The sequence below is a fragment of the Marmota monax genome, unplaced genomic scaffold (assembly GCF_021218885.2).
Source record: "Marmota monax isolate L192 unplaced genomic scaffold, Marmota_monax_Labrador192_F-V1.1 WCK01_AAM20220418_F8-fsc00025, whole genome shotgun sequence".
NCBI classification, from domain to species: Eukaryota; Metazoa; Chordata; class Mammalia; order Rodentia; family Sciuridae; genus Marmota; species Marmota monax.
The window spans coordinates 8,955,276-8,981,126 of record NW_026691950.1 but is presented as its reverse complement, the minus strand read 5'-3'; the positions used below and the strand labels follow the sequence as shown (position 1 = coordinate 8,981,126).

Here is a 25,851-nt window from a genome sequence, read left to right as displayed (position 1 = left end):
CTTAATCGTCACAAGGACAATCTCATTGTCCTGGTCATGGACTCTGAGCAAAACTCTCCGGGCTTGAATTCTGTCTCACCTGCTTTTTAGCATGTGACTCAACAAATTACCGGACCTCTCTGTAACTCGTTTTATTTATAGGACCTAAAATAACGGAACTTATTTCAATGTTGGCACAACGAGTGAGTCAGTCAATACGGCACAGTAATATCTTAGTTCATATTGTGCCTGGCGTATGGTAAGGACTATGTTGGTAGAAATGGGCAATAGCAATTCCTAGAAGCTAGGGTTTATTACCTAAGTTTAGCTGATGAGGCATCCGAATAGCTGCCAAGAGTCTCACCTTATTGCTATAAGATAATGCAACATTTTTAGACCATATCTACCTGATACAAAAGGTTTCTCAACTATTTAATATTTAAATAGGTGGATTTTGAGTAAAGAAGATTGCCTCTGTGTTGGTTTTTGTTGCTCTGACCAAACTACCTGACAAGAACAGCTTAGAGGGAGAAAAGTTTATTTTGAGCTCATGGATTCTGAGATTCAGTCTATCATCCACTGACTCCTTTGCTCTGGGCCTGAGGATCATGAGCAGAAGGGAATGACAGAGGAAAGCTACATAGTTCATGGCAGCTAGTCAAGAGGGGGTTAGGGGGAGGGGACACAAGGAGCCAGGGACAAAATATTAACTCCAAAAGTTAATGTGTGCTGTCCTAATACAGAAAAAAAATAGAATACCAGTGAGTTTTTAATAATTTCACATAATTAAGCATTTCATGTTTGATGCTTGATTTTGGATGAGCTCATTTTTATTATTTTTATTTTCCATTTTTTAAATAGATCTGAACAAAAAGTTAGACTTATTGCCTACTATAAATGCTACTACCTAAGGCTCCAGAAGCACAGTTTTCTTCAACTTTGCTGTTCTGCCTAGTCAACAGGTTGTGGTCCATCTAGCTTTCTCTGTGGTCAGTGAGCTGTAAGGTACTATCTGATAGAATGAGTTACTGAAAAGGACACAGGTATGATGGGATGGCATAAAGACGGGTGAGTTTTTGCTTAACAACTTTGTCAAGTTCTCGCAATATGTCAGAAACGGAAGTTGAATGATTTGGAGAAGACAAAAAAAAAAAAAGTGTAAGACACAGTCCTGAAATTGCAGAGCCTACAAGAGCTTGGAATCGATGTGTGTAAGAACTTAGGGTGTAGGGGCTCTCAACCTGCGGTGACTTTACCACCAGGGAACATTTGACAATGTCTGGTAACATTTTAGTAGTTAAAGATTGAGGGGGGCAGTGGTGTGGGTATTAGAAGAAAAGGGAACCAAGCAACTGCTGGCATCTAGGCTGTAGAGGTCAGGGGTGCTGCTGATCATTCCACAGATAGGACAGCTCTGCACAATGAAGAACAATCCTGTCGGCTTGTTGATGACAGTGAGATTGAGAAATCCTGTGAGAGATGAAGCCTCCTCAAAGAAATAACCATCTAAAGGGGTGCCTAGTTGAGAGCCATAGACAGGGCAGATCACAGATGTTTTGGGAATCCCAAAATGATACAAGTGGATTGTAGAGGAAGTCCTTTTCAGAACGGGCGAAGTCTCTCTGAGGATAGAGCAAGTGGAGGAAGCTAATGCCATGGGAATTGGTGAACATGGTCAGGGTGGGGCCAGTCAAATTACAGACGGCCAGAAATGAAGGAGAATATATTGCTGAAGGTGGAGGGCAGTTGACTTAGACTTGCTTGTTGGGAGTAGGTCTACAGGATGAATCAACAGAGCCAGCTCTGAGCAGAGACCCTGGAGTCGGATGCCTAGGTTCAAATCCTGACTCTCTGCTTAGTAGACTTACTCTCAGTATGGGATAACCACATCTGTAAAGAGGCATCCACTCCTTAGGTTCATTGTGAGGATTAGATGAATGAATGTAGAAATGCAGATGTGAACTGCTGAGGACTTGGACAGAGTACATACAAAGGAAAAAGCCAAAGAGTCCTGTAGAGTTTATCACTAAAATTCGTATTTATGTAAAAAGTCAGCATTCCTAGAACAGTACCTACCTAATTAGTACCTAACTAATCACAGGCTAACTTGATTTTTCTGGGACTTTCCTTTTATTTCAAATATGTAAAAAAATAGAGACTAATATAACATGCTAGGGATTCCTTAAAAAGCCATGTGACCACATTTTTGGATTTGATGATGTTAAATAGATTAAGATTATTTTAAAACACAAGGTCACAGATTACCTTGCTGGACTATCTTATAAAGGTTTCTAGATGGTGTAGTTTTTTCTGCCTTGGCCAGTGGCCAAATGGTTCTTCATCGTTAGTATCTGTTTAAGACTCCCTACTGTATAGACGCTCAGAGTCTTATCTTTCTTTAGTTCAAGGACTTTCATAATCTAATCTTATCCTCTGTAGTGTTCACCATTTCCTAATTGCACCTGCTTGTTCTGCTATCAGTTTGCATATTGCCCTTAGGACTGAATCAAGACCTTGTGTTCTCAGAGCAAGCTCATGCTTTGGTGCTTCTTTAAACCTGTTCATTCATTCCGTCACTCACAAACATTTATTAAGTATGTATTATGTGTCAAAAATGGCTCTAGTCTATTTGGATGTCACTATAAACAAATTAGACAAAGATCTCTATGTACATTCTAGGGGGAATATAGATGGCACAATACAGAAATAAATACATAAATTGCACAGTATGTTGGAAGACAAAAAAATGCCATAAAAAAAAGAAAGAAAAAGTAAAGCAGAGTGAGAAATGACAGCATGAGGAGTCTATGTGGCTGTGACAATTAGGGTACTCTGTCAAGAAGCTGAGATTGGAGCAAAGTCTGGGAGAGAGTGGAGCAGTTGGGAACACAGTGCTCTTAACTACATAAAGCAAAGGTGAGAGCAGGCCTGGCATGCTCCGGAAGCAGCTCCAGGGAGGCAGTGTGGCTGGAGGGAAGTTAGGCCTTGTTAGTTGGTGAGATGAGGCAACAGGAGGCTGTGTAACTCCACAGGTGGGCTTCACAGGCCACTGGGAGAAAGTTGGCTGTAACTCTGAGTGAGGTGGGGAGTCACTGTGGGGTTTGCAGACAAGGTGTAACAGGCTCTACTAGGTTTTTAGTTAATTACTCTTGCTGCTTTGCTGAAAATAAACTATTGATTGGTAAGATAAGAAGCAAGAAGAAGTTAGATTTTTCATGTAAGCCAGATGAGTTGACAGTGGTTTAATCATACTAGTAACAGATGAGGAGGGAAAAAGCCATGAGATTATGCATGTATGTATGTGTATGTTTTAAATTGAGGTGAGATATATTAGGTTAACTAACTTTCCATTACTGTTACGATATACCTGAAATAATCAACTTTAAAGAGTGAAAGGTTTGTTTTGGTTCATAGTTTCAGAGAAGGAAAGGGAGAAGAAGAGGAGAGGCTGAGGTTCCAATATCCCTTTCAAGGGTTTATCCTTAATCTAATCACCTAACTTCCTTCTGCTAGACCCTAATTCCTAAAGGCCCCACCACATTCCAACAGTGCCATGGGCTGGAGACCAAGCCATCAAAACATGAGCTTTTGGAGGACATTCAAGATCCAAACTATAGCATATTCACAACAGAAAATTTGCCTTTTAAACATTTACTTCAGTGATATTAACATATTAAATACGTTCGTATCATTGTACGATTACCATTATCTCCAGAACTTTTTCATCATCCTGAACTGAAACTTTTATATATATATCACCCCCGCCCTGTGCTGGTGATCAAATGCAGACCCTTGTACATGATGCTAGGCAAGTGTTCTACTACTGAGCTATGTTCCTAGGCCAAGATATATATATATATATATATATATATATATATATATATATATATATATATATATATATTTCTAAGTAACACTCAGCATGCTTTCTTGACAGATTGGCCTGGGTATGAGAGAAATAGAGGAGTCAAAGATGACTTCAAGAAAGATGGAAATATGGAATTGCTTTGGACAAGATGGGGGAGGGTGGGTGGAGAAAACTGGGGAAGGAAGGAAGAAAAGGAGTTCAGATTTCATCTCATGTTTGTTTGAGGTGTCTGCTAGAAATCCAAGTGGAGAGTTCAGGAGTGCATTTGGCACACAATCTGGAGTTCATTAGAACTGGGCCAGATGTGTGCATTTGGATGTCATCAACTGATAAATGGTTTTTAAGCCACAGGAGGGAGTAAGATAATCAAAGGAGTGAATAAGACAGAGAAGAAAAGACATCAAAAACTTTGAGGGCCGTCTAACATGCAAGGTCAGGGAGGTAGAGAAGTAGCAACAGAGGAGATGGAGAATGAGCAGGCCCACAGGGATAGAGTGCCAAATGCTGCTGAGACATCTAGGAGGAGGAGGACTTAGAACTGACCATTGGGTTTAGTGGTGTGGAGGTCACTGGTGACCCTAACAATTGTTTTTGTTTGTTTGTTTGTTGTTGTTGTTGTTTGTTTGTTTTAGAAGTGAGAGCTACAAAAGTTTAACTTGAATGGGGTAAGAGAAATGTAAGGAAAATAATTGCAGGCAGCAGGTACAGAATACTCATTTCAAGATTTTACCATTAACAGGGAGTGAAGCTGATGGAGGAAATACAATCACTGAGGAGTTTGTATTGTTTTCCAATATGCTGAAGTAGCAGTATATTTGTGGATGGGCATGATTCAGTAGAAAGGATTAAAAATGCTGATATAGGAGAGGGAGGGAATATTTTTGAATATTTAAATTCAAATATCTCCAAGTGGAGTTGAGCACTGCACTTTGCCACAGACGTTAAACTATTATAACCTGCTTCACTCTATGTAACCTACATTTAATGTAACCTACATTTAATTTTGCATCTCTTGGCCTGGATAGATACAGATCTAATGAGGCTCTAAACAACACTGGAATAAATTGGTAAAACTGTAAATTAGATCCACTCCTGCCAAAATAGACAGAACCCTCAAGTGCTAATGTACACTCTCTCCAAGGAGTATTTTTGCTTGTTTGTTGGCAAATTGCTCATGCAGATACCATCAGATAAACCAGATAAAAATTGACAGAAGCAGCTGAAGTCCAAAAGCAGAGTAACATGATGTAGTGCAGATTTTTAGGAATCAATGAATTTTATTTTTATTTCCATAAATAAGCCTTCAGATAGAACTTGGGAAATGAGTGGTTTCTGGGTGCAGGAAAGGAAGAGAGAAAGTTATTAAATTGGCATGAGTGGTAAAGTAGCAAATGTGAGTTGTTTGATCTGTATATCCAGGGCAGTAATTAAAAATTTATTATTGGACCACCAACAAGTTATGGGCTCAATGAATGAGCAATAGTAATATCCAAATCATAGAAAAGCGAATGCATGAATGTCGGTTTGGAAGATCAACTTCTTTGCAAGGAATGGAATTAATATGTATTAATTACTGCCTGGATATCTTTACTCTTTTCCATTTTATTCTACTGGAAGGATGAGCCTGTAGGAATAAAATGTAGTAGACTGGCCCCAAAATGACTCAGTGATCTCCACATCTTGATATTCATTCCTGTCCACTCTACACATCTCAAGTTGCTGTCTATAACAAGCTTCTGGAAGGTTCCAATATGAAAATTGCAGCACAAATCTCCATGAATTTGGAATAATTTCTTGACTCATGCTGATAACGATCTTCCATTTGAAAAGTAGCTGCTGGTGAAGAGTACATGGTTGGCCATGAATAAAATATTTATGTGATTCAAATTGTATATCATGAACTTAGTGTTATTGATTCAATGAACTATGAAATTGGGCATGCAGAAGTTATCCATCATAAGATGAAAGTGGTATATGATGAAAGAGGTCCCAGCAGATCCAGAAATCTCAAGAAAACTGCATGAGCAGGATTGGGAGATTGGTGACAAGAAGCACCCTGAGAAATGCAGCTGAAACTCTTAGAATTGAGACAGAATGGGGAAAGGCAACCAGAGGTTGACCAGATGACCCATTCTGTGCAGTTAACCTGTTTTTTTTTTTTGTTTTTTTTTTTTTTTGGTCTCATTGGTGTTTGCCTTAATGGTGTCCTAAATATATTACCAATGTGCTCTTTAACTCAAAAATATCTGGCTTCATAGAATAGAAGAACAGTTCTATTCTGTTCCTGCACATCCAACCATGTACTCTTCACCACTGTGGGCATCTGTATACCTTCTTTTTATAAATGAAGTCTACTCAACGCATTCTAATTTGAGTGTTCTGATTCTTGTTGGATCCTTACTGATAATGTTTCCTTCTGTGTCCTGGGGACTTTAAAAACGATACCTAATTTTAATCTTCACAACAACCCTATTATAATATGCCTTCTTGATAAACTTCTTACTATATAGCTGGCATTGGTCTTAGTGTTTCCTATGAATTGATTCGATAAGTCCACACAATAGCCTTGGAGAGGTAAAGGAACCTATCTAAGATATAGTTACCTGCATGGCTGGGATTAAAACCCAGCTCTAACCTCAAAGTTAAAGGTCATCTCCTACCATACTTTGCTGCCTTAGTAATAATTCATTTTCAGGTGTCAATTTGAGCATAAGCTGATTGAAAAATACAGATCTATGAAAATAAAACATTCATTTGAATTGTAAGATTTATTTATGGTCTTTAAAAAGGCAAATCATTTAACTGAAATCAAATAAAGATTAAGCTGCACCATAAAAGTCTAAGCATGACCCAGATTTACTGGCTAGTTTCTTTCTTCTAAATATTCAGTTTACACATAGACTTAATTCACTGAAAATTTAAGAGTTTGTTTCTATTTTTAAAATTCTTAAAGAAATATGACGTACCTAATTCAGAATCCCTGCTAACAGATTTCCAAGGAGAACAATGTCTTTGGAATCCTACTCTTCTGTACATTTGTTAGCTAATGTGAGCCCTGACAAAGGTAAAGAAGAATATACTGGTCATTTATCATGTGCAGACTGAGGAAATGCGTAAGCTGGACCAGGAAAGAGGAGCCTGAGAAGGGAAACCACATCGGCCAGTGTGTTAGTAACTTATTTTTTTGCTTTCGTGACAGTTTTTGTCCTTCACTAGTGAAGGAGGGCACCTTCAAGATGGTCATATGCTTGATAACAATTCATAGCCCCTGTCCCTAGGGACTTCCTCTTTTGGGATAACACCTCCAGCTTCATCTATCCAATGCCATGGATTTGTGACTCCCTAACAGTGAGAATGATCTGCTTTTCAGATAATACGTTCCAGTCCATTTTCTGTTGCTGCTGTTGCTGCTCAGTACAGAAGCGGTAAGTCTGTTCCGAAAGCAAATTCTTGGAAATGAATTCTTTCATGGTTTCCTTATTATCTACTGGGTCTCTGTGTCTCTTTGTATCTGCTGCTGCTCCCTCCACCTGGGAACCCTTCTCCTATTTTGCCTGACCATTTGAAAGGTGTAGGTCAAATGTCAGGTGGTCTGTGATCTTTCTCCATCCCTTCTGGATAATCACTCCTTCCCTCATATGCCCACAGCTGTGTCACTTGGTTCTCTACCTGACGTTTATTTCATATCTATTACTTTTATGACTGTGTTCCACTATTTACTTTCTCTCCTTTAAAGAGACTTGTCTTAGTTACCTGAGAATCTCCCCCAAACTATTGGTGTATCTTATACTTTGGTGTCCAGTAGATGTGTAAAATATTAAACCCAAGGTACCATGTTAATTGTAACAGTTGACATTTAAGAAGAATGTCCCCATGTCATTTTATTTAGGTTTACATTTATTCATTCACATAACTTTCAAAAATACCTAGGGTCTTTTCTTTTTACATTTCTCACTTTACAGATGAGGCAGTTGAGGCTTAGAGAGGTTACACTGCCTAGCTAAGGCCACACTATGAAATGTTGGAGTTGGGACGAAACTCATGTTATTAATCAGGATACCATGTGTGTTTATAACATTAGATGCCATCAAATGAGGTAATGCATACAAGATGATAAATGTTGTGCCTGACACAGTAAGATTTTCATTATCGTGATTGTGATTTTATGTCCCTAATATGCACCAGACTCTGAACAGGTGTGTGACATGTTCTCTCAGTTTTATTTCATAAGCATTCTACATACTCTTAGCATCTTTAGCTCTCAGAGAAGGAAACTTCACTTCTGAGAACTGGCAATGTGCCTGAGGAGAGAGAGCTAAGAAACCTTCTAAATAAAAAAGCAGATGGCTAGATACCTGGATCTCTCCCCTACGGTTGTGTTAATCTAGTGGATGTATGGATACTCTTAATACCTATAGCTATTTGTAACACGGTTGCTTTTCAATGCCAGACAAGTGAGAACACAAATAAGCCTGAGCAGAGATGAAGAACTTCCAGAAAACTACACTCAGCGTCACAGATGGTGGCTCAGCAAACCGTCAAGTAAGAAGCAAGTGAGTATCAGGTCCAAGGTAGTCTGCACCTAGCGATTCCTGCTTGTCACCAGGCCCAGAACCTACCATTAGCTTGGCCTGTAACAAGTGCTCAATGCATAGCGAGTGGATGTTCTAGAAGCCAGCGAAAGAAAGAAAGAAAGAAAGAAAGAAAGAAAAAAGGACAGTTAAAACAGCCTACTCTGCTGTATTTAAAGATAGAACTTGAACCTGAACAGTAAAAGGGGAAAGAGAAATGTATTTTGGTTCCTGCCATTTTGAGGCAAGGAGAAAATTTCAGCTCGGTGTTGGGAGAAGAACCTAGAAAGTGAGGTGAACTCAATACAAGCTTATAGCACAGGAAAGGGGGTGGCCACTTGTCTTCTTTCACAAGAATCCTTAAAACAAAGTGAAACTACTTAGGAGTCAATCATCTCTTAAGAATTGTAACATGCCAGACCCAGTGTGATGTTGTTAAGAGAAGTTGTGATCTCAGAAATCACAAAATGATGTGAGTCGCTGGCCCCAAAGGCTGTTTTATTAGTCAGTCTTCCACCCTGATTTCTGTCTTGGCGTATACCTGGGTGGGAGACATGAAGTAGCAGGTAGATGCGCTGTATCCACACTGCTTTTTAGTACAGATTGCTAAAAAAGTAATTAACCAGAAAAAAAAAAAAGAGTGACATTACTCCTCTGTTTACAGTCCAACAGGAGCTGTGGGCAACCTTCAAAACGCAAGCCATTGCCTCCCCTTCCACCCTCTGAGCTTGCTGAAGAGAAGATCCAGGTCAAGGCGCTGTATGATTTCCTGCCCCGAGAACCCTGTAATTTAGCACTAAAGAGAGCAGAAGAATACCTGATTTTGGAGAAGTATGATCCTCACTGGTGGAAGGCAAGAGACTGTTTAGGGTAAGGCTCATGGCTTAGTCCTTATCAAATTTCTTCTCTGTTAGCCTCTGAAAACTTTAGAACATTAAGAAGACTCTATATGGTGGCTCATTTTCTCCTTTATAACCTCCCTTTGCATGGAATAGAATTCATGCCCTACCTCCATCTGTAAGACTGAGCATTAGACCACCGTGATTTCAGGCAGGCAGGGAGGCTCAGAACCCGATACACCTGGCTTCACACCCTAATGCTGCCATTTACTGCTGTGGGTCCTTGGCAAGTTACTAGCCCACCCTGAGTTTATTTGTAAAATGGGAACAGTGATTCCTATCATACAGGTTCTTATTCTGATTTGTACTTTCTTCAGTTGGGAATTTTTCTTTTGTTCTTATTAAGCTCTAAGGTAAGAATAAAAATAGTATCTTATTCACTTTTATATTTCTATGATGACTAGAAATAGTTTTGGAGGCAAACATTCCAGTAGTTGTTGAATTAGACTGGAAAGAAAAAAGATCCTTGGATGCAAATAGATCTCATCATGTTAGATGCAATAGATTACTAATGCCTGACTATAATTTTGGGTTCAGAAGAATTCTGAGGGATTTCTGGGTTCCCTGGGAGAGAAAGTTGGCATTGATTTCTGGTATTTGACAAGATTTAGAGAGTGTAAGTATATAAGTATTATGAGCATTTCAATTACATACCTTAATTCTGAATTATATTTCCTGATGTTGACTGTCTTAGTTCTGAGTTTAAGCTCATCATGTGATGACTTTTTCAGTGGAAAAAGAGGCATTAGTAGGTTCAAAATTGTGTCATTAATCACCTCCGTAAGTAGACTATCAACATGCCTCAGATTAAAAAAAAATCAAAACACTGTATTAATATTTTATTTCATAGTTAGATGAATTTAGTTTTTAAAATAATGCCGGAATTCTGTTTTGCTACATCCTCCAAACACAGTGTCTTTCCCCAAAGCAGATATCATTAACCATTTAGTGAGCAGCCTTCCAGATCAAGTTCAATGAACTTATACACATAGATTGAAATATATGGGATCGTTTGTAGGTTTAATTGACCTAAATGTTACCACACTCCATGCTTTGCCCTGAAACTTGCTTCTACTTCTCAATAACATGTCTTGAAGATCATTTTGCAATGTTAAATGCTGATGAAGGCACAGGAGAAGAACCCCCTTTCTCCAGCCCCCAGCCTTTTGGTAGATGTATAAATCGGTATATCCTATTTTTAAGGCATTTTGCTGTGTTTTCTGAAAGAAGCACATATTTAGTGACTTAGCAATTCCTTGCTTGGGGTCCAGCCTAGAGAAATATTCTTGTGCACAAGAAGGCATGTTCAAGGATTACTGCTTTCAATAGGGGAGCAGCTGAACTAGAATGTCCACACTATAGAATACGTGGCAGCAATTAAAAAGAATAAAGCCAGCATCTTTGTAATTCGTGTTTTTTTTTAACTTAGTCACTATGACTTCAAGTTATCATTTAAGTGCCTTTTTTTCCTTTTTGAAATTATTTTGAGGTTACAAAACCTCCTAAACTATTCATCTTATAAATTAAGATTTTTGTATTTCTTCTACAGGGATTTTTGATGAGTTGGGAATGCAAAAAATGTTTTATTCTTTTTTTTTTTGAGAATTTAATCAGTAAACACATTTGATTTTCTCTTGCATCCTTGGGAGTTTAAAGAACTTTTGTCATGACAATGTCACAAGAGTGCTTAACATTTTGATTTTTGCTGCGTCTTTTTGTTGCAGGAACGAGGGCTTAATCCCAAGCAACTATGTGACTGAAAACAGACTCACCAATTTGGAATTATATGAGTAAGTGTCTTCCAAAGTGTGCTGTGTGGTAAACCTATGAAAATCAGGGACATTCTGGCAGTTTCAAAGTCTAGACACTTATTTTGGTCTGTGAAAAGAAAAGAAAGTAACACATTTGACAGTTTTAGCAATAGAGAGATCATTGGTCCTTATCATGATTGATTTAGAAACTTCTTTTTCTTAAACTTCATTTTGTTTTGTTTTGTATGGCCAGGTTTCTTTTTTAACAGGGACAGAATGAGGCCATCTGGCACTTAAAAAAAAACACACACACACCTATATATCCTTAGTGGAAAGTTTCCTTTAAATAACATCATTCAATTTTTCAATGAGTGGTAAATTGTATTTACTATGTAAATAATTCCTATATTTTGGCTCACATTTTGAGGTATATTAGACATTGCTGAAGATAAGAACTAGGCTAGTGCTATCGTTTGGGAGAAACTTAGGCATGTTCAAAAAGGTTCTGCTCAAAAGATATTTTTAATACAATTATAGATTTGAAACAAGGAGATCTTCACAACCACTTTTTATAGAGCCTCATTTTTCAAGTGAGAAAATAAGGCTGACAGATTAATTTACAGGTAGCAAGTGGCAGAGCTGGGACTAGCCCTGTTTTTTAAAATAAATTTAGATTTTCAGTTTGAGCATTCGCTTCCTCCTTCCTCAGGTACTTATTTTGCAATTAGCAAATGTTTCCAGAAGGTGGCAGTAGATGAGAGGAGTTGCCACACTAAGGGGCTTTTTGAGAACCACACATCAAAGAAATGAAAGAAACTTGCTTGGCCTTGCTACTAATTGAAGCACTCCTGAAAGTCAGATTCAGTATTTTCTTCCCTAAAGTAAATCCAGTTCCAAAAGCTCTGGTGAAGAATGTAAGTTTTATTGGAGAGTAGAAGGAGATGACCACAGGACAACTCTACCAGGCTTCTCCATTGACTGTCTCTGTTCTCTCCCACAAACCACAGTCTTCTATCTTCTCTCTACCTTCAGCCCATCTGCCGTGTCCGCTCGTTAACTTAAGCTTTGATAGTCCTGAGCCAAGACTCCAGTCTCCAGTAAAAACCAAGCCTTTGGTGGCAGAACTCACACCTTCCTTAGAAAACATCTTTACAACTATCTATAGTGACTCTGGCATGCCTCACACAGATCTAACTGTCCCCTGGGTGGAGGGTGACCAACAGAAACAGAACTTTTGGAAGGCCATGTTACAGGAGATTTTGGATGAAAATCAGCTACAAAAAAATAAGAAAAATAAGATTATTTTTCACCCCAGTTTGGATTTTCTGGAAGATTAAAGGAGTCATCTGTGACAGTGACTACTTTACCCAGTATTGTTACTTTCTTTTTTTGTTGTTGTTGTTAATTAAGTTGCTCATCGCCACCACTGTTTAGAATAGGCTTGGGCGCTGGCTGCAGCACTTACTTACAATGTAGATTTCACATCATTTGAATTAAACAACTCTGGGGTTACCATTGCCATTTCATTTTGGGGGGCTTAAATTTATTTTTGATTTTTGAAAAATCATCCTTATGAATCATTCTAATTCTGGGAAGACTTTTAACTTTATTGATTTAAAAAAACAAATTTGTTAAAATATAGTTATAATAGATAACACTATTAATCACAAAGTTGATTGACCTCTTACATGTGTGCCAGGCATTTTTCTAATTATGGACAAGAATTGCTGCCCCAGGTTGAAATACTGAAATATGAGCTTAGGGATGGAGGAAACTGGCTCCAAATCCTGGCATCACCACTGGTTAGTTCTTTGATTCTAAGCAAAGTTGCCAAATGTCTCTGGCTGTTCTGAACCTCTGATGATCTCATAAGTGGGGACAATTATATCTATCTTGTATGGTATTTAGTAATTGGTCATTACATTCTAGTGATTATTATTTTTCCACAAATAGGAAAGACATTTACATTTTGGTCCACCTTGCTTAGTATTGCAAATATGCAGCCTTGCCTTTGTTACATTGGCCTCCTTTATTTGTTATTTCTTTATTTGTTAATTCTGTGTTTATTGTACATTTAAGATGGATCAGATGTGAGTGGTTCTCAGCCTTGGAGATACAACATGGAACACACAGAACCTTCCCTGCCTTCATGGAACTTACAGTTTCATGGAGACATTAAACAACACTAAATTCAAAAACAAATGTATAATTCTAAATTGTAGTGTTATGAAGGAAGAGTGTAAGACATTGTGGGAGAAAACAACAGGGAAGAGGATATATAAAGTGGTTGGGGATGTTGAGTTGGGAAGACCTTTCTAAGGAAAGGTATTTATAAATTTAAATAAATAAGAACAGTTTCCTTTATTCACCCTCCACATACTAAATGTTCTTAAACAATCAGTTCTATTTATAAGCTCAGTTAATTAAATTTCCTGAAACATGTAATTAGCATTAATAAACTGAATACATTCAATTATCTTTTTAAATACTTCACATATTTGACAGGGCAAATCACAATTGTAATGAGCCCTATGTAAGTCTTTAAATGATTCTACAAATCTAATAAATTAAACTTGTAAATATGAGAAATCAAGTTCTCCTAACTGTATGAATATCTGTTAAGTATTAATCAAATTCTCTTCAACTTCAAATAACAAGTTTTAAATTGATTATGCATTTGAAATAAGAGACAAAAAAATGAATACATTGGATTCTCTTAAAATGGTAGACAATTTAAATACCAAAACATGGATTATCCTGAACTTCTTATAAGAGTTTATCTCAATATCTCTACACTGAGTCCTTGATCTTCCCAGGGTTATAAAGCAACTCCCTAAGGGAAACTGATGTAACTTCTCAGCTCTGGTGGGATTTCCAAGTCAGAAATTCAGGAGCCCAATACTGTTACTTATTGATTAGAAATCTAAGATTGGGCATGAAACTCAAGACCTGCATATATATACAAAAGTTTTGACTCAAATGTAGCTGGACTTGCTAATTTTTTTTAAATCAATAGATGCCCTGCCCCAACTCCTGTGTTCATATTATTTTGTACCTGTTATAAACACTGCTTTAAAAGTATAAATTATGGACTTTCCTATTTTTTAAAAAAGAATTTTCTGACTTTTAGATAAAATTTTGAAATACTATCCTCCCAACCTCTCTTAAATTACCTTCACTGAATCCTTTTACTACTTAACAGAATTGGGCTTTATTTTATAGGACCCTGAATTTGTGATATATTCCTATGTGGCTCTTGGGTAACTACTTTGAAGTCATTCTAATGATAGCCACATATGTATAAATTTTTAATTTATGTTTAAACAAAATTGGCAATTTACTTATGCTATTTATCACTGATAAATGAATACAAGTAATATAATTAACACCAACACAAAAGCAGCATGAGCTCAATGTTTTTAAAAAGCATTATTTTAAAAAAATATATAATTTATGTTAACTTTTTCCTTTTTGAATATCGTCATGCAGTCACAGCTTTTCACAGATTCAATTTACTTTAGTGAATTATAATCATTATTTTCCTTTTAACATCCAAATTTCACAACCTAACCAGTGGGGGCTCCTTAAGCTAATTCCCTGTGTCTTAATTAGTTTGAAGAATTTTTTTTTCTTCCTGCAACAAGAACTCTCAGACTCATCTTGAAATTCCTCAGTTGAATATTAACATTGACTAAAAACGTTCAGAATGATGCTCACAATGTAACACTGAGTAACTTTTCTTCCAACACTAGTGGTCAGTGGTCAGATGACAGTGGTCAGAGCCATCTGTCATCTCCCATTGTCTGTGGATTATCTTCCCAAAGTTCACTTTCAGTTTGATGACATCAGTATTTTAGATAACTGACCATTCTGACTTGATGGCAGCTGTCTACTCCTGGCTGTGAAGAGAAGTCCACAAGTTGAGGTGAGGAGTTGGTTAGTCACCATCTGGCCGGCCTTTGGTGACTCAGTACAAAGTTAAATATATACCTCCTTTCTTCTACTATCCACAAAATTAGTATTTCTGGTAATATTAGGTTAAATTCCAAATTCTTTGTAAAAATGTTGTTTTTTTAACGAAGGCTTTTCAATTTTTAAAAATCTCCCTGTTCTACCACTTTTCTCTGCTTTCTGAATAACATTTGCTTACTGTCTAGGTATGGTCGTATCAAACTATATGTTTACTTTATAATATTACTTAATCATGTTTACTGTGCGTTCATATATTCTGGCCACTTAATGAGGTGCTTAATGCAGAGGAAACAGAACAATTGAAGGCAGAAAGGGGCTTGGTGAGTCTGGGGAGGAAAGAGCCCCAACATGACAAAGCTTTGTGAGCGAGGGCAGAGTGGGGAAGAGATGTGGCAGGAGAGGGCTCCGGGGCAGGGTCCCATGCTGGCTGTTCCATGAGCTCTGTTAACTACCCCACTCTACTCAGAGGGAATGGACTTGAGAGAATCAGATACATTAGGATGAATTTTAATTTTGGAAAGGGAAATAACACTTATGAAAGCACTCAAATAAGAAGTTCTTGAGAGTAAAGTTGCTACTTTTTAGTTTGTCTGCTAAAGCTCAGCATTTGTTGAAGATGATGACTTCTTACCCACAAGTCTTTCATGGAATTTTACAAGATCTTGAGTCCATCAAAATTACATACAGGTGCTAAGCATGTATGTCAGAAAGTTTGAATGGGCTATGCTAGAATAACTAGGCGATCAGGCCTGAAATTAGTAAAATTGTATTAAACCTGATCAGTTGTCCTGTAATATTCTATCATAATTTATCTGAATTTTAAAAAGCCAGAACATTCTAAAATTAATTCTGAACCAAGGTCTTTAAAATGAAGGAAATAGAGTCAGATTTTTTTTGGAAAAAAATTAATAAAAAATTTAAACATTATTTGTGTTGCTTTTATAGGTGGTACCATAGGAACATTACCAGAAATCAGGCAGAACGTCTATTGAAACAGGAGGTAATTATCATTGTAGTAATGAATAAATCTGAATATTTTCTAAATGTCTGAGAGAGGCATATTATGAAGACTTTAATCAACTATACTGGTGTCTTGCTTCTTGTTCTTTCTAATTCTGAAGTCTTATTAAGACTTCATCCCCAATACATGTTTCTTGGTAAGTTGGTAAGTCAAATATATTTATGTCAGATCATGTTTTCCATTAACTTTCTTCATAATTTCAGAAATCTATTTCTCCTGAAATGATTTCAACTCCAATGTACTGAGACTCCTTCATTCATTCTAACATGCTTTCTGCCTGAAGAATTTGTATTTGAGTTGCTCATATAACCTCTGCTGCAAAAGCAATTAAATATACTCTCTAACCTCACAAACTTACACTCATTAAAAACACAAACAGAAAAGTACATGGTGTAGTAGTTTCTTCATTCTTTGGAAACAAAGGGGAGAGTAGGATAGACAAAATACCAGATTCAGATCAGAACTACTCATTTAGGTCAAACCAAAACAAAACTGCATATAGTTAAATTTCCAACAGCCGGTAAATATTAACTGTGGGGAAACATAGAGTCAAAACTAGAAACTAGATAAGAGGTATTGTATCATTAAGCACTGCTGTTGGATGTTGAGGAAATCTCGAAATGTGACTGAGAAAGAGTCAGTTCTGTAACTAAAACTCAATACCTGTAATGGTTCAGGAGCAGGATAGACTCACTTTGTTGCAGAGGGACAGACAGGATGAGGGTCAGAGACCCAGCCTCAGGCAATATTGGGGTAGAGCTTTGTTTGCTAAGATGAAATTGAAATAAATATGGTGTTTCCCTGGCATGGTCCCATAGACAGGCTTTTGTAAAATGATGTTAGTAAATTCAAAGAGAATGTCCATTTCTGATTTTCCTAGACTGAAGTGCCCTCTGTGGGAATTGTATCAGCTTGAATACCTATCAGAAATGAAGAGTGTCTGGTTTCCCATAACCTCTCCAGCCAGTGGTTTATAGGAAACATCTGGATCTTTGCTCTTTGACACCTCATCTCAGTGTGGATTTGATTTGCACTTCTCTTATTCTGGGGATTGTAAATATTATTCATATATTAAATTTTTTATGTTTGTATTCCCTCTTCTGTAAACTGTTCATATCCTTTGCATAATTTTCTGTTTTTTATCCTTTTCTAAGAATTTGCAGGACCTATGTAGCTATATTTAGGAAATTATTCTTTGTGGTGTGGCAATATTTACTCCAGTTTTTTAATTGTTCTATGGTTTTCTGGCATAAATAATATTTGAATTATGTATGTTTGAATTTGTGCGGAAAATTTTTGTAAGAATTGAGAGTTTGTGTCAGAATTTTCTTCCCTAGTCTAAGGTTACACACACACACACACACACAAAAAAAAAAAAACCCAAACAAAAAACAAACACTTATGTTTCTTGATACTTAGTGGTTTTGTTTTGTGTATTTATACCTCCAATCCATTCCTATTTAATTTTTTTTAAAAAGAGTTTTTCTCATGTAGCTTGTACATTTATCTTTTGTGTTGCTATCATACATGAATATATCTTGCTTTTATTTATGAAAGATTTTGAGTTCTGTGAATTAATTTTGTACCCAGTAATGCTGGGGAGTTTTCATAATTTTGGTAGTTTTTCACTGGATTGTCTTAGGTTTCAGATACATGATCTTACCAGCAACAAATAGTGATGATTTCAATTACTCTTTTATAATATTAATACAGTACTTCTAATTTTTGCTCCTCATTCAATTTCATTGCCTAGTGTTACCAGAATAGTATAAATACTAGTGTTGTTAGTGGGCATGATTTTTTTTTTCTCCTGACATTATTTGGAATAATATCCATATAAAGCATAATAAAGGACTTGAGACTAGGGTAAAGAAAGGTATTGTGTAAGGAAGTACAAATATCTTCCTGTTGTACTGAGAATTTTTAAAAGTTGTACTAGAAGTTGGAGTTTGTCAAATGCCTTTTCAACATGTCTGGAGATGTCTATGATTTTTTTTTTCCTCCCTCAGATCTGTTACTATGACAAATTATATTAATGAGATTTCCAACACTGAATTTCTCTGACATTCCTGTAGGCAAACCCTCTTGGTCATGGTGTATTATTCTTTTGTGCTACTGGATTTTATTTGTTAACATTTTATTTTGTGTTAAGTGATGTAAGTTGACATAAGCTGGTCAGTACTTTTGTTTGTGCACAGTTGGGTTGTTGGTATTGATATTAAGCTCAACCTGTACATAAATTTAGAAGTTTTTGTTCTTTTCATATGTTCAGGATTAGTTTAATCTCTGTACTTTTTTTTAAAGATTTAATACATCAAAATGTGTAACTGTGGTGCTTTTAAAGTTAGCTCTTTAAAAACATCCACTTTTTATTCATAGTTTCATTAAAACTTTCAGTTCTTCTGGACTAAATTTTAAGACAAGTTATGTTTTGTTAATTAATTATCCATTTCATTCAATTTTTCAATTTTATTGTATAGAGTCGAGTAAATTTTTTTTTTTCTGGATTTTTGCATATTTGTACCTATGACTTTTTGGGGGACGGAGTCCCTTTGATTGAACTCGGAACACTTGACCACTGAGCCACATCCCCAGCTCTATTTCGTATTTTATTTAGAGACAAGGTCTCACTGAGTTGCTTAGTGCCTTGCTTTTGGTGAGGCTGTTTGAACTCGCGATTACCCTCCTGAGCCACTGGGATTACAGGTGTGTGCCACCGTACCTGGTTTATGACTTATTTTTTATAAACTTTTGCCATTAGTTATTGATTAGGTGAATTAGCTGTTTATTTATTGTTTTCCCTGAGCAACCAGACTTTGAACTTAATTCCTAGTTGTACTTTAAAAAAATAATTTATTATCTATCATAATTATAATTTATATTTTATCTACTTTTTAAAAATAATTTATTATCTTTGATCTTTTTAACTTATTTCTTCTATTGTACTTGGATTTTATAACTAACTTATTTTTACTTCTTTTACTTATTGGTATAAATAATAACACTGAATTTATTTCTGAGTACTGTTAGAGCTGCATAGCAAAAGATGATGTTTCCTTATTATCTTCTGGATATTTTCATTTTTGATTTAATTTCCTTGAGTTATATAAAAGAGAATTAAAGAGGGCTGGGGATATAGCTCAGTTGGTAGAGTGCTTGCCTTACATGCACAAGGCCCTGGGTTCAATCCCCAGCACCAGAGAGAGAGAGAGAGAGAGAGAGAGAGAGAGAGAGAGAGAGAATATTAAAAATCTATAGGAGGTAGGAGCATTTTATTTGGGGTTTTGTTGGGAATTTCTAGTGTTCATGCTTTGTGATCAGGAAATACTGTTTGTGTTCTTTCAACTTTGATTCATTGTAAGAGGAGACCACTACATGTGCAACTTTATTACCTGCATATTACATATACTGACATGTATATATATTATTGTATATGCAATCTAAACTGTACACGCACCTTTGCTTTTTATATCTTTGTCTTTTATGTCTTTACCCTTTGATATGTAACACAGTCCTTGAACATTATAGGAATTCAATGAAAGATAGATTTTGTAATTTCAAATGACTATAAGAGATTCTTTTATTTAAAACACTTGACCAGGGAATGAGGCTTATGCCTGGTAGGAGGAAGAAAAGATTCTGGCGATGGATTATAGGCACCTGGAGGGGACCCTGCTCTTTGGGTCACACAGTTTGCAAGCACAGGTGAAGGGGCATAGCACTTCCCAAGGGTAAACTGCCATGGGTTTGACATGATTCCAAAAGTTTTCCCACTTGAAAACAAACATATCCAGGGAGACTGAACTTTTCATAATAGGAAACAAACAAATCAAAAGAATCTAACATTCAAAATTATTTTAAAGCAATTTTCAGCCTTATCAGAGTCTCTGGAAGAATGTCCACAGGAATCTTTTTTTTTTTTTTTTTTTGGTAGTGCTAGGGATTAAACCCAGGGCCTTGTGCATGCAAGGCAATCACTCTACCAACTAAGATATATTCCCCAGCCCCAAGGGACCTGCTTTTTAACTTAGTATCACCCTTGTTAAAATGTTCTCCTGCCATTTCTCTTTTCATTTCTTCCCACCCCTACAGCAACTTCTTTCTCCCTTCAGACTCTCCCAAATCCATTCTTTCTCATGAACTCTGATCTCTCCATCCATTCTCTGTCTTTCCAAAAATATTTTTACCTGCTTCCTTCATCCTATCCACTACCTTATTTCTCTTCTTCCAAAGTACAGACCTGTCAGTCTCAGACGTTCATCTTATCAATCAGCTATTTTTATCTGTTGTCCCAATTAATACAACAAAAACAACTAATAAGTGGGGTACAAGACTCTTAGATACAGAACTTTCTTTTTATAAAAACCAGAAGGTTTTTAAATACTCTTGCATTATAAATTCATGTCCAAATTACACTACTTTTAGAAATGTGACTTCTAAACCTATAGGGGATATAAAACATTGGGTGTACTTCCAGTCTCATTCTTTATAGTAAGAATATAGTAAGTGACTTATAGTAAGTTGGTATAGCTTTGGTTTTCATCACCAAGATATAATGTTGTCTTTCTGAGCAAGAATAGACTTATATAATGAGTAAATTGTTTTTCAGGCTAAAGAAGGTGCATTTATTGTCAGAGATTCAAGACATTTGGGGTCTTACACCATTTCCGTGTTTATAAGAGCTAGAAGGTAAGCAGCTGTGACTTTGGTTAATATATAAGCCCTAGGACAATCTGTTTTTATGATGATACCATCATGTACAGAATCGAGGTGAGAGCTTAGTTTAGGGAAAGGATTTCTGGCTTGGAAGTCAGGACTAGCCAGACCACATTGTATCCCTAACACGCTATGTGTGATATTACATTAGCTCCGTGACCTCTTTTGTCTTCCTTTTCTCAACCATCAAATAAAGGGGTTAGATAAGGTTAGGTGTAGAAAATACTATTGCTGCATTCCTCCTGTCCCTTGGTCTACTCTGGGATTGACCTGCAGGGAGGTTTTTTTCTCTTAGAAAGCTTCCCATGTCTTCCTGCCTGAGAATGTTCTCTGGTTGTGGAAGAAAATAGGACCCATTGATTAGGCTGGAAATACCTGCAGTCACATCAGGAGCAGCGGTCCATCAATGAGGAATGGGAGCTGGTGGATAAACACCTGTTTTTGTTTTTTTTTTTTTTTTTGTGCTTCTGTGGGGCAGTTCTGAGGTATGTTCTCCAGTCTGTCATAGATTCCTAGAAGGATTGAAGTTTCTCAAAATATTCTGTGTTCCATGATGAGCTCCACTTTTTTGGACATTGAACTTTTCGTTTTTTTTTCTTTTTTATTATTTTTTTAATTTTTTATTGTTGGTTGTTCAAAACATTACATAGTTCTTGATATATCATCTTTCACACTTTGATTCAAGTGGGTTATGAACTCCCATTTTTACCCCGTATACAAATTGCAGAATCACATCAGTTACACATCCATTGATTTACATATTGCCATACTAGTGTCTGTTGTATTCTGCTGCCTTTCCTATCCTCTACTATCCCCCCTCCCCTCCCCTCCCCTCTTCTCTCTCTACCCCCTCTACTGTCATTCATTTCTCCCCCTTGTATAATTTTCCCCTTTCCCCTCACTTCCTCTTGTATGAAATTTTGTATAACCCTGAGGGTCTCCTTCCATTTCCATGCAATTTCCCTTCTCTCTCCCTTTCCCTCCCACCTCTCATCCCAGTTTAATGTTAATCTTCTTCTCATGCTCTTCGTCCCTACTCTGTTCTACTCTGATTACTCTCCTTATATCAAAGAAGACATTTGGCATTTGTTTTTTAGGGATTGGCTAGCTTCACTTAGCATAATCTGCTCTAATGCCATCCATTTCCCTGCAAATTCTATGATTTTGTCATTTTTTAATGCAGAGTAATACTCCATTGTGTATAAATGCCACATTTTTTTTTATCCATTCATCTATTGAAGGGCATCTAGGTTGGTTCCACAGTCTTGCTATTGTGAATTGTGCTGCTATGAACATCGATGTAGCAGTGTCCCTGTAGCATGCTCTTTTTAGGTCTTTAGGGAATAGACCGAGAAGGGGAATAGCTGGGTCAAATGGTGGTTCCATTCCCAGCTTTCCAAGAAATCTCCATACTGCTTTCCAAATTGGCTGCACCAATTTGCAGTCCTACCAGCAATGTACAAGTGTACCCTTTTCCCCACATCCTCTCCAGCACTTGTTGTTTGACTTCCTAATGGCTGCCAATCTTACTGGAGTGAGATGGTATCTTAGGGTGGTTTTGATTTGCATTTCTCTGACTGCTAGAGATGGTGAGCATTTTTTCATGGACATTGAACTTTTCACCTAAACAGTATTGGCTGAAGTTATGTTTGAATCTGAGGCCTCAATAAGACTATTGAGGAATTTTCCGAGGATGGTCAGGCACATGTTAAACTGATCAATCTTCTCTTCAGTGTATGGTGTTGATGGCATGAGAATTTGAGTTCTGTTGCTTAATGAATTGTCTTAGTTCTAAAGTGACCTTTTGATTGTTTACTAATTCACATTTTATCTGCTATAGAAGTACAGAGGCTACAATAAAACATTATCAGATTAAAAGGAATGATTCCGGACAGTGGTATGTGGCTGAAAGACACCTCTTTCCATCAGTGCCTGAGTTGATCTGGTATCACCAGCACAATGCTGCTGGTAAGTGAGGGACATGGGGCTGGGAGGATTGGGGAGCCAGGCTCTGGACAGCAATTCATGGTGGGTATCAGACACTCAACAGGAATAAGTCTCCCTCTACAAAGAGCTTAGGAACTTGAAAAACACTGTTTTCTGGGCCACTGTCCTCTTCATTGATGTGCCTTTGTTTTTCTAGTGAAGGGGCAAGAAGTGAGTCTATTTTTCATACTTCTACCATGTTAGAAAAATGATGGGTGGCTGAGAAGCAAAAGGCCTTTTGGTCATTATGCATTTGTTCTGGAAATTTATGTAGGGCAAAATGTAATAAGGTTTCAAATGCCCTAAATGATGATGCCTCCTTCTCTTTACTCTCCTCTCCTAGGTTTGCTCTCTACTTTAGACAATTGTAACAGAAAACTCTCTTTAAATCTCTCTCTGTTCTTTCTAGTGTGGAGAAAAGAGAAAGTTATACAAAATCCAGCCTTTTATAGTCACTTTGGCCTAAATATACTGAAGAAATATTTAACCTCCTTTCCCGGCTATTGTTTGCCACATTGTCATTTGTGCAAACCTATCATCTGCAGAAAGATAATAGGATTCCAGAAAGTTCCACCACAATTGCAACCACATCTCTGGCCTTCAGCCCCTACTCATTGTGGGCTGGATCACTATGAGTCCACGGGGGAATCTTCTGACGTCAGCATTACAGCATTTGGAACCCACTGTCACTTTTCATATTATTTTGACTTTTTGTCATGCAGTGCTGTTTTGATTTCACTCATGAAAAGTTGTGTTGACCAAAATAATCCTTTCTGGAAAGAGACCACTTTTCCATTAAACTGGCCCTAAATATTAGGAATAAACCCCAAGAAATTTGTATCCATCTATAGGATGAGCCTACATGGATATTCTAGATGGTCACAGGGAGTGTGGTTTGAGAGGTGGAGGCCTGGGAGGCCACAGGTGTGGCTGGAGATACAAACCCCCTGAATCAGGAGACAGGCTCTGAGTTTCTTCTGCTCATTCCTCCTTCTCCTTCCTTCAAAGAAAATAATTTTAAAAACTGATGATAAGAAAAATAATGAAGTAGATTAGAATGTGGGTAAGTTAAAAAAATTCGCAAGCAATATATTCAGATCATAGTGCCATTTTTTTTCCTGGTAAAAAGAAGCATATATATGATTTACAAACAAGAGTATAACAGACTATAAATTGTTAATGTTTATCTGTGGAAACTGAGAGGTGGAAGTAAAGGACACTTTTATTTTCTGCTTTATAGATGGCTTTAGAGTTTTTTAAATTACAATGCATGTATATCATTCTTATCATCTACAAAATACCACAAAGATAATTTTAAAAATAAAACAACTGAAACAAGAAAAAAGTGAAAACAGGAGATAAAAATTGATAACCAGGGGCTGGGGCTGTAGCTGAGTGGCAGAGCACTTGCCTAGCACATGGGAGGCATTGATTGGATTTGATCCTGAGCACCACATAAAAATAAACAAATAAAATAAATATATGCTTTCCATATACAACTACAAAAGTAAAAAAGAAAAAACATTCCTAACCATGGTGCTATTTTTTTAAGAAAGAAAATAAACTATAAAAGAAGTAAGAAAACAAGAAAGAAGGGTGATAAGGACAAGAAGAAAGTCATACGCCCCACAAATAATCGATATTTACTAAAGATTTACTTTGGGGCAAATCCTGTTTCAAGTGCTTTTATGTTTATTTAATCTTCAGAGCAACCTATGAGTAGGTGCTGTTGAGATTTTTCATTTTATGGATGAAAAAACTTAAGGTAACTTTGAGGTAACTTGCTCAAGGTCATATAGCTAATAAGTACCTATGTTGAGATTTAAACCCACAGAAGTCATGGAAACTATTGAAACCATTGAGCCCTCTGGGTTCAGCGTCTATTGTATCCTCCAGAAAGAGGCAACTCATGTCATTGGAGGATATTTTGGAGGTTCAGTTTTAGAAAAGTTGTGAATTGGGGTCCATGGCTATCCTGTCTCTTTATTTAAAAAAATTATTACCTAAACTTTGACTTTTTCTGTGTACATATAAACATATAAACCCACGACGATTCACCACCTTACCCAGAAGTAAGGACAAAGCCAAGAGAGTGACAGACTTCTTTCTGTCACAGAAAGACTATCACTAATCCATTGGTAGTATTTCCCAGGATAAAAATATTTGGCAAATAAAAACTTTGACGTTAGAGAAAATCTCTCCAATTCCTCTCTTTAATTACTTGAATCATGTGCTATAAAGACTCACCTAGAGGGCTGGGGTTGTGGCTCAGAGGTATAGCACTCCCCTAGCACGTGGGCCCTGGGTTCGATCCTCAGCACGACATAAAAATAAATAAATTAATTAAAGGTCTTGTGTCCAACAACAACAACTGTATATAAAGACTCCACTAGGGAGAAGCTCTAACCTCAAGTAGGTATTCAGAGTTGCTAGGTAACACTGTTTTCTGTTCAAACTTTTACCATTTTCCTCAAGGCCCTTTGCCAACAGTAATCACTGGCCTATTAGCACATCAGTTAGCTGTCTTCTTCATTAAGAAAATGGAAGCAGCTCAGCATGACCTTCCTCCATTGTCTCCTGTCACTGCCATCACCCTCATTCCCTCCAATCCTCCAATAGTAAGGAGGCCAAGGCCTCGCCTGTGCTCTTGTTCCCATCTCTCCTCTTCTGCTGGGGCTCCTTTCTCTCTGGTCACTCCATTTTTTTCCCCTAACCTTCTCCTACAGTCCTCCTACCCCTTAAGACATTTTTATTTTAAAAACAAAAACAAACTTCTGTTGAGTGAGTGAGTGTGTGTGTGTGTGTGTGTGTGTGTGTATTGCTCTTTTTAGTCACACTTTTGAAAAAATAAATGTGTCTACATCTACTGCCTCCAATTCCTCACTTTCCATTTGGTGTGCTTGTGGAATCTGGCTTCTACCTCCAGCCTCCACAGCTCTGTGCTTTGCCAGTAACCCCCACTTGGGCGCATGCAGTGTAGCTTTCAAGTGCTCATGTATTCGGCCTTTGTTGTTATATCTGGTGGTGACATTTCTTGAATTTCCTGCTCCCTAGATGTTTGACATCATCCTTTCTTGGTCTTCTCTAA

General features: G+C 37.1%; 1 protein-coding gene across 3 annotated transcripts in view; it reads left to right on the top strand.

The window, feature by feature from the left end:
- The window catches only part of Txk (TXK tyrosine kinase), a 63,751-nt gene that overhangs the window by 8,013 nt on the left and 29,887 nt on the right, over positions 1 to 25,851 (top strand). Inside the window, exons 2-8 of one of the 3 annotated variants that reach the window (XM_046458236.2) lie at positions 7,218 to 7,272; positions 8,298 to 8,400; positions 9,083 to 9,288; positions 11,042 to 11,107; positions 15,986 to 16,040; positions 20,671 to 20,750; positions 22,618 to 22,745. In XM_046458236.2, coding sequence (XP_046314192.1) covers positions 7,218 to 7,272; positions 8,298 to 8,400; positions 9,083 to 9,288; positions 11,042 to 11,107; positions 15,986 to 16,040; positions 20,671 to 20,750; positions 22,618 to 22,745 — 693 coding nt within the window. Of the gene's footprint in view, positions 1 to 6,815; positions 7,273 to 8,297; positions 8,401 to 9,082; positions 9,289 to 11,041; positions 11,108 to 15,985; positions 16,041 to 20,670; positions 20,751 to 22,617; positions 22,746 to 25,851 lie in introns of those variants that run through there. The other 2 variants (XM_046458314.2, XM_046458173.2) reach the window with 2 other exon arrangements.